The sequence below is a fragment of the Trichomonas vaginalis genome, chromosome IV, assembly GCF_026262505.1.
Source record: "Trichomonas vaginalis G3 chromosome IV, whole genome shotgun sequence".
Classification (NCBI taxonomy): Eukaryota; Parabasalia; order Trichomonadida; family Trichomonadidae; genus Trichomonas; species Trichomonas vaginalis.
The window spans coordinates 4669426-4683012 of NC_067206.1; the positions used below are offsets into that span (position 1 = coordinate 4669426).

General features: G+C 34.2%; 11 protein-coding genes and 2 pseudogenes across 13 annotated transcripts, besides 3 other annotated features; 6 read left to right on the top strand and 7 right to left on the bottom strand.

The window, feature by feature from the left end:
• Window positions 1-3275: part of a mobile genetic element that runs on past the window's edge.
• Window positions 1-13587: part of a mobile genetic element that runs on past both edges of the window.
• TVAGG3_0030380 (protein of unknown function, DUF4106 family) lies at window positions 582-1205 on the bottom strand (the record flags this gene model as incomplete). Its single annotated transcript, XM_051220420.1, has 1 exon — window positions 582-1205. One exon carries the CDS (start codon window positions 1203-1205, stop codon window positions 582-584), a length of 624 nt encoding a protein of 207 aa, XP_051105406.1.
• Window positions 1435-2367, top strand: TVAGG3_0030390 (uncharacterized protein; the record flags this gene model as incomplete). The annotated part of the gene is made up of 1 exon (XM_051220421.1): window positions 1435-2367. One exon carries the CDS (start codon window positions 1435-1437, stop codon window positions 2365-2367), a length of 933 nt encoding a protein of 310 aa, XP_051105407.1.
• On the top strand, window positions 2593-3120 carry TVAGG3_0030400 (protein of unknown function, DUF4107 family; the record flags this gene model as incomplete). The annotated part of the gene is made up of 1 exon (XM_051220422.1): window positions 2593-3120. One exon carries the CDS (start codon window positions 2593-2595, stop codon window positions 3118-3120), a length of 528 nt encoding a protein of 175 aa, XP_051105408.1.
• Window positions 3121-3275: a terminal%2Cinverted (terminal inverted repeat of Maverick-1A transposon ID:TVAGG3_0030210).
• Window positions 3276-3596, top strand: TVAGG3_0030410 (uncharacterized protein; the record flags this gene model as incomplete). Its single annotated transcript, XM_051220423.1, has 1 exon — window positions 3276-3596. The coding sequence occupies one exon, from the start codon at window positions 3276-3278 to the stop codon at window positions 3594-3596; it is 321 nt and encodes a 106-aa protein (XP_051105409.1).
• On the bottom strand, window positions 3772-5073 carry TVAGG3_0030420 (uncharacterized protein; the record flags this gene model as incomplete). The annotated part of the gene is made up of 1 exon (XM_051220424.1): window positions 3772-5073. One exon carries the CDS (start codon window positions 5071-5073, stop codon window positions 3772-3774), a length of 1302 nt encoding a protein of 433 aa, XP_051105410.1.
• TVAGG3_0030430 (uncharacterized protein) lies at window positions 5101-5529 on the bottom strand (the record flags this gene model as incomplete). The annotated part of the gene is made up of 1 exon (XM_001304306.2): window positions 5101-5529. The coding sequence occupies one exon, from the start codon at window positions 5527-5529 to the stop codon at window positions 5101-5103; it is 429 nt and encodes a 142-aa protein (XP_001304307.2).
• TVAGG3_0030440 (uncharacterized protein) lies at window positions 5575-5835 on the top strand (the record flags this gene model as incomplete). Its single annotated transcript, XM_001304307.2, has 1 exon — window positions 5575-5835. One exon carries the CDS (start codon window positions 5575-5577, stop codon window positions 5833-5835), a length of 261 nt encoding a protein of 86 aa, XP_001304308.2.
• TVAGG3_0030450 lies at window positions 5860-6363 on the top strand (annotated as a pseudogene). The gene has a single exon. A coding segment is annotated over exon 1 (504 nt).
• TVAGG3_0030460 lies at window positions 6820-7314 on the bottom strand (annotated as a pseudogene). The gene has a single exon. A coding segment is annotated over exon 1 (495 nt).
• TVAGG3_0030470 (organellar and viral DNA polymerase type B) lies at window positions 10109-10546 on the bottom strand (the record flags this gene model as incomplete). The annotated part of the gene is made up of 1 exon (XM_051220425.1): window positions 10109-10546. One exon carries the CDS (start codon window positions 10544-10546, stop codon window positions 10109-10111), a length of 438 nt encoding a protein of 145 aa, XP_051105411.1.
• Window positions 10637-11110, top strand: TVAGG3_0030480 (uncharacterized protein; the record flags this gene model as incomplete). Its single annotated transcript, XM_051220426.1, has 1 exon — window positions 10637-11110. One exon carries the CDS (start codon window positions 10637-10639, stop codon window positions 11108-11110), a length of 474 nt encoding a protein of 157 aa, XP_051105412.1.
• Window positions 11400-12227, bottom strand: TVAGG3_0030490 (KilA, N-terminal/APSES-type HTH, DNA-binding family; the record flags this gene model as incomplete). The annotated part of the gene is made up of 1 exon (XM_051220427.1): window positions 11400-12227. One exon carries the CDS (start codon window positions 12225-12227, stop codon window positions 11400-11402), a length of 828 nt encoding a protein of 275 aa, XP_051105413.1.
• Window positions 13087-13497, bottom strand: TVAGG3_0030500 (organellar and viral DNA polymerase type B; the record flags this gene model as incomplete). The annotated part of the gene is made up of 1 exon (XM_001290503.1): window positions 13087-13497. One exon carries the CDS (start codon window positions 13495-13497, stop codon window positions 13087-13089), a length of 411 nt encoding a protein of 136 aa, XP_001290504.1.

The window sequence follows — 13587 nt, forward strand, 5'->3', positions numbered from 1 at the left end:
TGAGTTTAAATTCACGGATTTCAGCTCTGGTTCTGGTTCTTTCAAACACTCTGAACTATAGTTCTTTATGACAATATTGTTTGTCGTTCGTGAGTCAACATTTGATGTTGGTTCAATTGGAACATTAACGGCACCAGCTAAGATGGATTTGCTTCTCATTTCATATAGAATAAAAACCTTTTATATGTATGAAATGAACAATATACTCGACAAGGGTTTGAATGTAAAGCTAACGAATGAAAATATTGTTGAATTCACTGAGACAGGAGCTGTGTATAAAGATGTAGAACTACTGAACAAAAGAGCTAAGGGAAGAAGCAGGAACATGAACAAAGGGTGGAAGCCTATAAAAATTTATGTCAATGATGGCTCAGGAGGTTCAAACATAAAGTATGCAGAAAGTTATAGAGTTTATGCTCTCAAAGGTGAAAAGCCTTCATTTAAGAACAGCTATTCTAACGCATATCCTCAAAAGCTAACGGATGGAGAAGTGATGATATGAATGACAGCAAAAATATTAACAGAAATGGCGACAGAGATGCATGGAATTTGTTTACCATCAGTCAATTGAAGGTTAAACTTTAAAACAATGTTGGTCGTTCCCATGGAATATTTTTGACTTTAATGGTATTAGTCATGATATGAATCTCAAGGTATGAACGAGGAGAGATGAGAGACTTATATGCTTCCCAAATTTCTTCAAAAGGTAATGTTATACCTGACTGTTTCCAAATGAGTTCAATATCATAGCGTGAGAAACCTTGAAAGATAACGAAGTCAGTTATGAGACGTTTTATGTTTAAAGCTAAAAACCTCCATGTTTGCATAAGTATTGCTACAGTTAAGTGGTAATGTCTGACTTTAGTTATGATGTTAGCTAATGGTGAGTCAGGCTTTGACACTAAACCTTTTCCGGCGAAGTCGTCACAAACGAGCAGAGTGTTTGAAGGATATTTTTTGAAGGGGTATTTTGAAAGTTTTGATAGAATGTAGTTTGTAAGTCGTTTCATATCGTAAACTCCTGAGTATTGACGTAAGTGGTGTTTGTCAATAATTCTTTCCATCTCCTCAGAAGTCTTTTGCATTCCTGACTGTATAAATTCAACGATGGCATAATATTTCCTCTTACGTCGAATGTAACGTTGAAGAAATTCAATGAGTTCACTGTCTGGAACTTTAACGACAGATGCTTGAACTTTTGACATAAATGTTTTCGCTGTTGAGTCCATAGAGTCTGAAGTTGCTGATATAATGATTTGGTCATAATATGAGTCATTTCCTAAACGTTCTGTTATGAGTATATGACGAATGAGGTTAAATGTCTTACCCGAACCCATCTTTCCACAATAGAAATAAACACCATTTGAACAGAACTCATAATCTTTGCTGAAAGGAAGAATAAGAGAAGAGTTAAGTTTGTCTGTAGTTTCATTCATGTCTTCATCTACGTCATGTATTAAATGCTTCATTTTATCTCCATTAAAAATGCAAGTCAGAAATATTCAGAACATAGCACCGAGTCTAACTGACAAGAGTATAAAGATATACTATGAACACGTTATGATGAAACCAACCAAAATTCAAGAAAGTCAGTATACTTATGAATATCCAAGACACTGGGTAGAGTATGTAGGAGGTGAGAAAGCTATTGAAATCAGACAGGTTCGAAGTATTCCAGCAGGAAGAACAATATTATTGAAGAACTTTAATGTTTTGAGATATAATGATGAAACAAAGAAGCAAGATAGTTTTCCTGTTGCTGTGTATGTGAACTTAGATACAGGAGATGACATGAAAGTTTTTAATACAAAGCTTCAAACGGTAGTGAGAGAACAACTGACTGCGGAAGGACATCCATTACCTTCAGAAGTTACCATAGCATATAATTTTGAAACAAACTCAATAGATTTTAAAGTCATCTCTGCAAAGAAGTCAGGTTTTACATTTAATGAAGCAGATGTATATTCGAATGAAAACTTCAAAGCTATTGCATGGTTAGATAATGACGATTGCTTTAAGAAAATATTTAAATACAGTGACTCAACGATGTCAATAGATGACCTTCGTGGAATGTTACCATCGACGTTTACAGTAGAAGGTTCAGCAGGATTGCTTACAAGATTGTCAATTGGTGGTATTTGGTCTCGTGAGAACATTGTTATAAAATCCAGTATAAGTGAATTTGCTGAAGAATCTATATTATGTCTTTCAAACTACATGTATTCGCCGCCGAAGCATTATAGTATAACAAACTTTGTCAGTAAGTTTAACATAAGACTTGTCGAACCTTCTTCAATGAAAGATGTTGTGCTACCTAAAGATGGAAAGGATGGACTCATTATTGAGATGATTTTAATAGCATATTAAATGAGCTTGTTCTTGAAGGTCATTCATGATGAAATAACTGTTGTAGAAGATGTTAGCAATTGTTCAGACATTTTGAAGCGTATAGATGATATAAGAAAGAAGTTAGATAGACCGCAAAGCGGTGAGGGCGAAGCCCGTGAGAATGTTTATGTTTCATTGACTTTCTCCAGTAACGAGAACTTTTATGAGATAATATTGAAGAGAGATGATTTTAATATGGTGTAAATGGTAGCTTGGGCAGCTTTAGGCGCAATGGGAACAAAAGCATTAGCATTTGGAGCAAAAGCACTTGGAGCTTATGACGCAGTAAATAAAATGAGTGGAGGAAGGGTTTCGAAGACATTAGATGCAAATAAAGGGAAGATTGGAGGCTGGGTTGCAAAGAAGTTAAGATTAAATAAAATAGGGCTCATAAATAAAGCATCCAATTTGGTTGCGACTGAGTCAGAAAATGCTTTAGGAAAGGACGACGAGTTTGCAAAACACGCAAAAGACTTTAATGACCAGATGAAAGGTGAAACAATGCATTTAAATAGATTCGATGGAACTAAAGAAAATGTTTCTTCTCCACCAGTAGTTCTTCCGTATGGTCCCTATGGAATGTATGGAAACCCTTATGAACGACCATTTGACCCATTGACTGGTGGAAGTAACTGGTATCATTACGGACGAAGAAGAAAGATAGTCAAGTTGGAGACGGACGTAAAGAAAGCAACTAAAAAGAAACCAAGGAAGAGAGTTATAAAGCAATGAATTCAACAGGGTGAAAAAAGAGTGAAAAAAAGAGGTGAGATCTCACCACTTCACCTAAATTTATTTTTGTGCTATGTTTTCATACGTGTGAGGGTGGTGATATCATTAATTTTTAAGTTTATTTTTATTTTATTTTTTATTTTATTTTTATATAAATGACGAAAACTATTGAGATAACAAACTACAACGGTCATGAGTTCAAGAATTTGTTCTTCGTTCCTCGTGAAAATACATTCTATCAGATACGAGGGAGAAAGGGTAAAGTTAGTTTGAGCGTTTATGAAGGAATGAAGAATGGAAAGTTTATACAAGCATACGATACAAACGGTAAACGTGTTTCATTAGCTTTGTCAAAACTTACTAACATTCATTTTGACAGTGACTTTGACCTATATGAAGAAGAAAGTGAGTCAGAAGATTATGAGCTGTTATGTGAAGCACAGCAATGGGAGGAGTTGCAATACTTTTGTAAGTGAGAACGTTTATTTTTACAGTAGTGAGGTGAAGTGGTTGGTGGCTTTGTAAATATTTAAGGTTAAGTTAGTGTTGTCGTTTGTGTTGTAAAATATACGTTAACGGTTTCGTAAAGTGTCAAATTCACATATCAAGGGTAAGGAGGCGCGCAGTGCCTCCGTACACATGATATGTATACTAACTACCATCATCCACCAATGACCTCATAACATCTTCATTAAATCCTATCATATCATTGTTTGTATTGCAAGAGTTCGCAACCATTTCATAAAATACAGGTCCATATGATTTTTCAGGTTCTGCAGGCATATTTCCATAAGCTCCCATGGAAAGCTGAAGATATTTAAACTTAGGGTTCTCAAAATTAACATAATAGTTGTCTTTCTTTCTAAATAGTGCCCAAATACTTTTAACATTAATAGGCGTATAAGCTGCTGTAAATGTTGCACTTGAACTATCTGTATTCTTTGAGAATGAACCGTCCATAGGAATCCAATCCATAACTTTAACAGGAAAACATAAATCCTCGTTTGTATAATGTTCTACAAGTTCTGTATAAATGTTAGGGTCTAAAGAGAATGACTTTGGATGAATAAAACATTCATTAAAATCCATCTTTGTTCGAAATAGTTGCTGGGTTACAGTTGTAATAGTAACTGTTCCACTAGCTTCTACTGACTTCGTTATCATAGTAAATGGTTCATTCCATGGAACAAATTTATTTGTCGGTGGATTTGAATCTGAAGCAAATGCAACTTTAAGAGTTGGATTGAAAGCAATGATATCATTTACAGATATAGATGTGCATTGTAAGGCGTCGCTACTGAACTTTACTTTAAGCTGAATGTTTCCTGCAAAAGCTGGAATAAATCGAATAGCTTCTAATGGAAGGAATCTTCTAACAGGAATTCTTAAACGAAGCTTAAAATCAAATGATTTTCCTGCTGTAATTGGACCACTAACAATTTGTCCTGTTCTGCATGTTCCCGAATGACTCCATACATCTTCATGTCGAGTCTTTGAGAAAACATCTACTTTCTTTATTTGTTCGGTAGTTTGTGAGTTTGAAGTTATATATGCTTCTTCTCTTGCGTTGTCTTGAGAATATACGATACGACCATTTGCAAGGATTTGATATCCAGCAACTGCGTAGAAAGCGTCATCGAAACCAATCCAAAATCCTGGTGGGTTTGTTTTATTGGAACCTGAACCAATTTCTTTATCTACAATAAATTGACCTTCCATTTTATACGTAATGAATGTATTGTAAAGGTCCAACATATTTTCACCAGGAGGTGAGAGATTGAATGTTACCCATGTGTTATCTTTAGCAGTTCCAGGTTGTGATGGAATCTTTGCGTCAGAATATTTTCTATTAGTGTCACCAATTTGAACTGCATTGTCTATGATATCGAAATATGAGCGAATCTGATGAATATGCTCTGCTGGAGTAAATTCGTTTAGCTGTTCGTTCTGCATGTATTTACTTCAGATAAAAATATCTATTTACTTCATTATTCTCACTCTTCTTCTTGGCATTCGTGGTGGAAGTTGTTTCTTGACATTTTCAATGAACTGTACATTCTCTTTTGTCTCAACTTCTTTCACTGGTGGGTCAGGGTTCTTTGACTCGGTTTGTTTTTCAATGAAATTCACGAACTTTGCAATATGCTCTTGGTTCGTTATTGAAAGTACATCTGGCTTCTTTTCTTCTTGTTCTTTTGGTGGCTCAGTTTGAACAGAAGGTTTTATATGGGCTTCGCCCTCGGTGCCATGCACATTAATGTTGTCGCTTTCTGCATTCGCTAATGGAACCTTTCTTTTTCTTACGTATATTTTACCATCTTTACTCTGACTTACGTAATAGAAAGGATGTTGTATTCCTCTTGCGTCATTTAATATAATAGACTCTCGCTCTGATTTTGACAAGCTCATTTTACATCGGTTAAAGTTTTAATTTTGTTTTTTATCTGCAGTCAAATGACTCAGACAAGCCCTACGGACAAGACCCAAGGGGTCATAGATGTTGAAGCATTGAAGAAAGAAATTCGCGAGCAAATTTTATCCGAACTGAAGGAACAAAAACAAGAACAAAAGCCAGAGAGACCAAAGAGAAAACTTAGTGAAAAACAACTTGCTGCATTAGTTGCTGGAAGACAAAAGAACCCACGTTTGCTGGCGAAGAAAGCTAGAGAAGAAGCTGAAGCAAAAGCTAAAGAAGCTGAAGCAAAGAAAGAGTAAATGGTTTATTTTTATCCGAATTAAATGTATAGACAAATACCTTATCTGTTGCGTTCAGTAGTGAAAACCCTGACGTCAAAATAAAGGGGAACAGAGTAACGTTTAAGTTTCCAACAGACTGGATTGTGAACATAAATGAAGAGAAGTACATTGGCATAACATCTATGTATATAACACGTGCTTTCAGAAAGGTTGACTTTATACTTCAAGTCGAGATAGAAAATGACGAACAGTCTTTAAGCGCCCAAAACATTCACATATACAAATACTTTAAAGACGATACAACATTGCAACAATGTATGATTTCATTTAATGAGATGTTCGAGAAAAAGTTCAACATTGAAGTACAAACTTTACAGCCTTTACGTGAGTTTCTTGCACAACTGAAAGAAGAAGGTAGTCAGCCACAACTTATAGACTTTCATTATGAATTTAATGAAAATGAAGATGGAACACATGACTGTCAGTTTGTTGTATTCTCACCATTCAATGAAGTCGCTAAAGAGAAAGAAAATCCATTACGTATAAGATTTCAAATCTCTGAACCAAGTGATGATTTCAAGAATGTTTTCAATTATGATGCAATGCTTCCGAGGAAAAATGAATTTTCAAAGATTGTAACACCTGGCATTTGGGATAGAAAGCAAGCTATATTATATTCAAACTTAAGTAAGGGAGTTGAAAATGAGTTCATTGGTCATACAAGAACTTCACCACTTCCTAACCCTAAATACTATAAATTAACTGGCTTCAATCGTGAGTTTTGGATAGACATGTTCTCCACTCATGACCATAACTGCCCAGTGTTCTTACCTCCAGACATAAGGACTGTCTCTACATTGAAGCACAACTCTTAAACTCTACCATCGCAGTATTGTAAATGACCACATGGGCTTCGCCTTGCCGCTAGCGGCTTATTTTTATCATGAATGGTCTCACTGCTGACAAAAATAAATGACCTCATTATTTTTCTCATTCATGACCTCAGAACTTAAGCTTTCTTATGAATGAAGTCTTAGTCTGAATAGAAAAGTTAAACTTCTCTTTAAATGCAGGTGTAGCAGACTTACATAAGTCGAATGCAATCTCTTGACCGTCATAAAAGTGCTTTATATAACTTCATAACACTGAACTCAGAGTCTTTGTCAAATTTTCCTTGCGAACCATTAAACCTTTATCTTCATCATAGAAACACTGAACAGAGTCAGGAAACATTTCATTAGCGGTTAAAGCAATAACATCTTGCTTCACGCCTTTCATTCTGCAGTGAAATGCAACTTCATTTAAATCATTCGTGAGTAAGTCTATGTAAGTCTTCTTTCCACAAAATATTGACTTGTATGCTAAACTTTGTTTATCTTTTGTGATTTCTGCAAAGTCGCTATGAAATTGACCAAGGTTTTTACCAATGAGAACTCTTCCATAACGTTTCTCAAACTCTTCAGCTAAACGAGGGATATCTTCATTGTAGAGATGCATACTGCATGCGTATCGCTATAAAATATCATTCCTATCCAGCAGTACAGAATACTTCACACATTATTCTCTTCGACATAGACAGAATGTTAACACCAAGTGGACAGAAGTTAAAGTGTCTGCAAATGCTTTTCGTTAGCTTGAAAATAGTTTTATCTGAACCATCCAAACCTTCGAACTTCACTATATGGTTGTAGTTTCTGATGGCATATCTTATAGCATCTTTGTCATTTACTATGGTTATTTTTGACTCAATAGGAGATAGAATAGTTTTGCCATAAATACTGTTCAGAATGAGCTTTTATATTTCTTGCAAAGGATTTCCTTCTTTTTATACTTTAACCTTAACTCAAACAACTTCTTTACTTCATCTCTTATTCTAATATCTTGTTTCCATCGTAATAGTATCCTTGCAACACTTCACATTTGACACTTGATATTTTATGAGGTCTTGTAATGTTATATGGTCAACATACATTAAACAGCAAGTGTTTGAACTTCTGGGAACGTTAAGTTCTGGATTTAGTTCAGGGTCACAAACTATTAAAGAAAGTGTCTATGTATTCCAATCTCTGTTATCTTAATGAGAACAAAGAAGCAGACATAAACTTTTCACCAATGGGTTCCTTTTGGTCGTCATCGAATAAATGTCTCATGAGATACTCTGTGCTTAACATTTCTTTCTTCATAACCTTTGGAATACCTTCTAAAGTATAAAGTCTTGCTATAGCGGATGGATATATGAAACAGCGTCGAAATCAGCAATGAGTTTTCTTTTCGCTCTTTTGTTTCATGTTATCTGACATACATTTCCACTTGAATACAGCGTGAAATAAATTCTCTTGGTTTATTTGAGAGGTCATATAAATTTCCATTCGGGAAGTACACTCTGTTTCAAACAATTTGTTAGCAATAGAACAATACTAACGTAGTCATACGTTTAAATCAAATTCTTTTAATATGTCATTGCGGAACTTAACAAAACCTTCTCTTAAAATTCTTACATCTTGTTTGCAAAGAATGTGCTATATTTTTCTAAGTCGAAGTGGTTTTCATCTATCTGCAACCTTTGATGGAATCTATGTTTTTCATGAACGTATCCGCATCCTGGATAAACTTACACTGCTTCAGAAATGACACAGTTTCTGTTGTCATTTGCTAACAAAACACTGCTGTAGTAGTTGTATGGAAATACTTCTTTCGGTCCTGTTTTGTAAGTTTAAACATAGCAGGAATAGTTTAAGCTTTTATTTATAACACTGTAAGAGTCTTTTATAATAATTGCCGTCTTTATATAGCCAGTTATTTGCATTGTTCGTGAACCTTTAATGATGGGAGTTCCTTTCACTTCTGCATGTGTCTTAAGATGAAGTTTATATCATAACTGAGGTTATGGAAATATATTAAACTCTTGTCAGGAAGTCGTTCCAAAAATTCTGTTGCACAGTTCTGACCAAATGCTTTCACTCACTGAACCATCTTCACTGTCATAACAGATGTTAAAAGCTTTATGAAAGCCATCGTACTGCACTCAAAGTCAGCAAAGAAAACGTGCTCAGGAATGAACTTACTTTAGCTTTTATTTACTTCTTTTGACTCGGCTTTCTCTTCAGTTTACACAATACTTTGGAGCATATGTCAAATCTTTAAATGGTGCAAGGTTCTTGTTTATTAAGTCAGTCGTATATGTGAAAAGTTCTCCATAAGAAATAGGTTCGAAATATCTGCACTCACAATGTTTTCATAACATCCATAACGGTGTTGTTCTATCATAACGAACTAATATTTATCTCTCTCTTTGTATAAATCTTCATTGTTTCTCAATGTTCATTCCACACACTCCTTCAGATTTCTATATAGTTGCGAATGAAATATGTTTGACATTGGTAATCTTTCATTTAGCATGTAGTGGTCTCAACAAGAAGTAAGTCAATAGTTCGAACAGTTTTACATTCTTTTGGTATGTATCTCTTTATTTCATTATGTCTTGATCATTGAAGTAACCAATGGTAATTAAATGCTATACCTGTTGCGTCAGAAATTTCTTGTACTTTACTTTGAGGAAGTCTCTAACACGAATGACTTCTCTCATGTGGTCAATAGTTTCTTCATTCTACTCCAGCTGAATGCAAGCATAAACGAAGCAGTTATCTTCTGTCATAAGTGTGCAGTTTTTTGTTCAGTTCATTGAAGATTTGGTAGCGTTCAAGATTTATAGTAATGTGCAAAGATACTTCCAGAACTGAACCGCTTTCTCTTTTATAAAACTTCTTTTCACCATATCTTTCCAAAAGCTTTCTATAAGTGCTGGTTTCCTGTTTGCTTAAGAGCTTCCAAAATGGCTTTCTGTCATTTGTCAGTGTGCTTTCATCTCTATGGTCTCTTTTTGGTTTGCCTTTCTTTACATTGAATCGTTAAGCTTCATATTCTGTTAAATCATAAATCTTTTATTTCAGTAAGATTCTTTATGTTTGTCAAGAAGAAGTCATAGTGCATTTTCAACAATACCTGCAGCATTTGCTTCTATCTCTGATATAAAGTTCTCCTTCAAGAGCTGATGTAGTAATGTTCCAATATTATTGAGGTTTAACGTAGAACTTCATACTTTCCACCAAGTTTATAACATACCATCCATCTCTGTTGTGGAGTTTATTTTTAATTTTCTCTAAGAGTCTCATGAAAACTTACGAATGTTTGTGTAAGTAGTCTCTGTTTGGTTCATCTAAAGCTTCGATGTTAAAGTCAATGAGTCTATTGCCTGACTTCACATTTCTCTTCCTATTCTCTTCATCTTTCTTTAACCATCTCTCACTTCTTTTGGTTTGTCGTCAATGGAACGAATGACATCGTTAGCTTTGCGAACTTGTTCTATAGCGCTCTTAAACATCTCTCTTCTCTGTTGTTTCAGTGTGTCGTCTCTTCTTCTTGTTTCACCAACGTTTGCATTTGTTATGTCAAACATTTCTCTTCTTACTTCATGAGGTACTGAACGTCTATGATATAAGTCAATAGCAACGTCATTTAAAGGAAATGCTCTTGCATGGACTTCGTCCTCGCCGCGTTGCGGCTTTATGAACTCATGAATTCTATCATAACTTATTGCACCATTATAGTCATTGAGGATGTCAGCGAGTGCTTTTTTGTTTGTTGCGTAATGCTTTGCAACATCTATATTAGCTTCTGTAAGAAGTTGTTTTATTTCCGAGTGTTCTAACTTAGACAACTTCCGATACATCTTTAGTAGGAAATAAAAAAATATTTTTTGAAAAAATTAGATTAGATTTTTTTAAGTTATTTTTCAAAATAATTTAATATTTTTATTTTAATGAAACACATGCAAGATTGCAAGTTCTTTTCATACAATGCTCTCGCTACTGCCATCAAGAATGAGTTCAATAATGCTTCAAATGTTAATGTTATCTTTAACAAGAAGTTTGTGAAAGAATCTAAGTTTGGTCAGTATGTCAGACCATTAGCTATCGTCATTGACCGCAAACGTTATACTTCACAAGAGTTAGCAGTAGTTTTGAAACAAAAGAGTTTCTTCGTGAATGTCAAAGATACTCATTATACTGTCATAAAGAACTCTAACGTCGACTTCTTCAGTATTGCTTTAAATCTTTCCGAACAGAAAGAATATAAGAAAGGTGAAACAAATGTGAAATATTATCCTTCATCTCTGAAGACAATAACGAACAAAGATGTTATACAGAAATTCTTACCAAAGGTTGAAGAAGCTTCTATTGACATTGACGAAGGAAGTGAAATGGTTGAAGAAATAGACCCTGAAGCTATTTAAGCAAAAATATATTTTTGGTTAGTCTTCATATCGATATTTTACAACAATTCCCCAATGTATAAACTTTTCATACGCTTTTTCATAAGCTTTATATACCTTCAGAAATTTTGCATAATCTTTAGAAGCATTTAGATATTGTTTAAATGCTTTGTATGTCTTCAGAAATTTTGCATAATCTTTTACATGTTGTTCGTTCTCTTCTTCTGTCATGAGTTCCGAATATTCTAAATTCATGTTCTTTCATATGAGATAAAATTTTATAAAAAAAATAAAATTAGCTTAGATTTTTTTATTCTTCCTCTTTGAAGTTATCGAAATATTCTGTTATTTTTTCCTTCAGTAATGTTAAGTCTTCTTTGAATGTAAGTATTGTGCAACCTTTGATGTCATAGTGTGTTTGAGGAAGAGTATTTTTGACAATTTCCTTTATTTGCTCATTCGGTGTCATTGAAATCGGTAAGTTTTCACGATAGAACCAGTTTCTGTCAGATTTATATATCTTAGCTAAGTCATAAAAGCTCTTGTTGTTTCTTCTGACTAAATGCAACATAACCATATCTTTATCTTCTTCTTTCTCCAACTCTTCAGTATATATCATATGCTTATAACTCTTTTCCTTTCCTTTTGGTACTGAACGCGGTATTCTTTTCTGTATGCTTTTGTCTTTGGATTCAATGACTTCATCTTTTGCTTGAAGTTTCTTTTCCATCTCTTCACGTTCTGCTTTATATAGTTCATCTAACATCATGAAAATATAACAAGCATAACGAGGTGAAGCCCACATTACTACAGCATTTACTAAAAGTCTATGAACATAATAACCTTTCAAACCAGGAGCCAAATTCTTGCGATTTTCATACGGAATCTCTTCTCTCGGTTTTCCGAGGGAAGCAATCATATGAGGAAATTCTTCTAAAAGTTCTTTTGTCTGTTGGTTTTCAAACCAATGATATGCTTGCTTTGTAGAACGAAGAGCATTCATTATACTTTGCATTTGGTACATGTCATCTTTGACTGAACGAATGAGACGTAACTGTTTGTTATACTGTATGTACTCATATTCTTCATTTATAGCTTCATGGACTATAACTGTTGTTGTGTTCTCTGATGTTGACATTACTGTCTTTACATACAAAATAAAAAAATAAATAAAAATAAAATTAGCGTTATTTTTTCTGAGATAAACACTATTTCTTCACAACATTAAATTTTATCCTGTATGAAATGACTTTAAAAAGATTATTGACTGACTTCGAATACTATCTCATTGACGCACTGACAGACCCTCAAAACTGTGTTGAAAGTTCTTTAAGCTTTAAGATTGAAGGTACGACGAATTTTGTCTTCACTTACGTATTGAAAGAATATGACCGTTATCATAACGAAGTGAATCAAACACTAATAAAATTTGTAGATAAAAAATTGGATGAATATTTTAAACGTGAAGACTCAAACACCGCTGGAGATGATGAAGAATACAGACAAGTTATTGAAAAAAAATAACGCAAGATTAGATGCAATAGAAAAGAAGTTTAATGAATGTCTTACAAACACGTATGAATATCTTATGCGGTGGGAAGCCAGATGGAAATAAATTTACGTCAAATATGCAATTTATAAAATCTTATGTCGACAGGCTACGTAGCACAGTGGTCTAAGGTGGTGTTATGGAGGGGTCAGTGTCTGTGGTTCGAACCGCGACAGCGCCGTATTTTCTTATTTTCTTTGTTTGTCTTGTTTGTCGTGAATCAAAAGCGTCATAAAAGTGCTCTATCTTCCACGGGAATAAATCAAAAATTTACTTGATTTCTTCTTTATTTCTTTGTTCCCGTGGAAGAAGGGTTTTGCCGTTTTTTCTCAGCCGAAATCAATGATTTTTTTCATTTTTGGAATCCCTAGCGAATGAGGAATCTTTTCTCTCGTGGAAGCTTTGACCAAATTTCATGAATTTTCACAAAAGACAAAAAATAAACGCTTTACATGTATTTTTCAGCAACTTCGTCAAATAATTTTATAGCTTTATCTATCTCATCTACTTCAAACGTTTCTTTACCTTTCGTGGGAGCACCATACATTTTCTCAAACTTTTCAAGTAGTTCTGTTTCTGCAGCTCTCATATCATTAACGAACACAACCTTGACTCTATTGACTGTACTGTCATATCTTTGAGTTATATTATATGTTCTTCCTATCTTATATCTCTTTGTATTGAAGTCCTTCGGTTTCTGAACGATGTAAAGTAAGCCTTCACTGCAACGTTCTGAGTCGAATGAACCATAAGTTATGAAGTTATATCCAACAACTGGGTCTAACCATAACAAAACTATTGGTATAAGACTTTTGTCAATGAGATATGCTGTAGTTCCATAGAATCTTACCGATATCATAAGCTCAGGATTTCTTGTCAAAATTTTCTGAGTTGAAGCATTTCTAACCCAGTGGTTTGTTTTCTTTTCAGATGGAGATATAATGTCTGA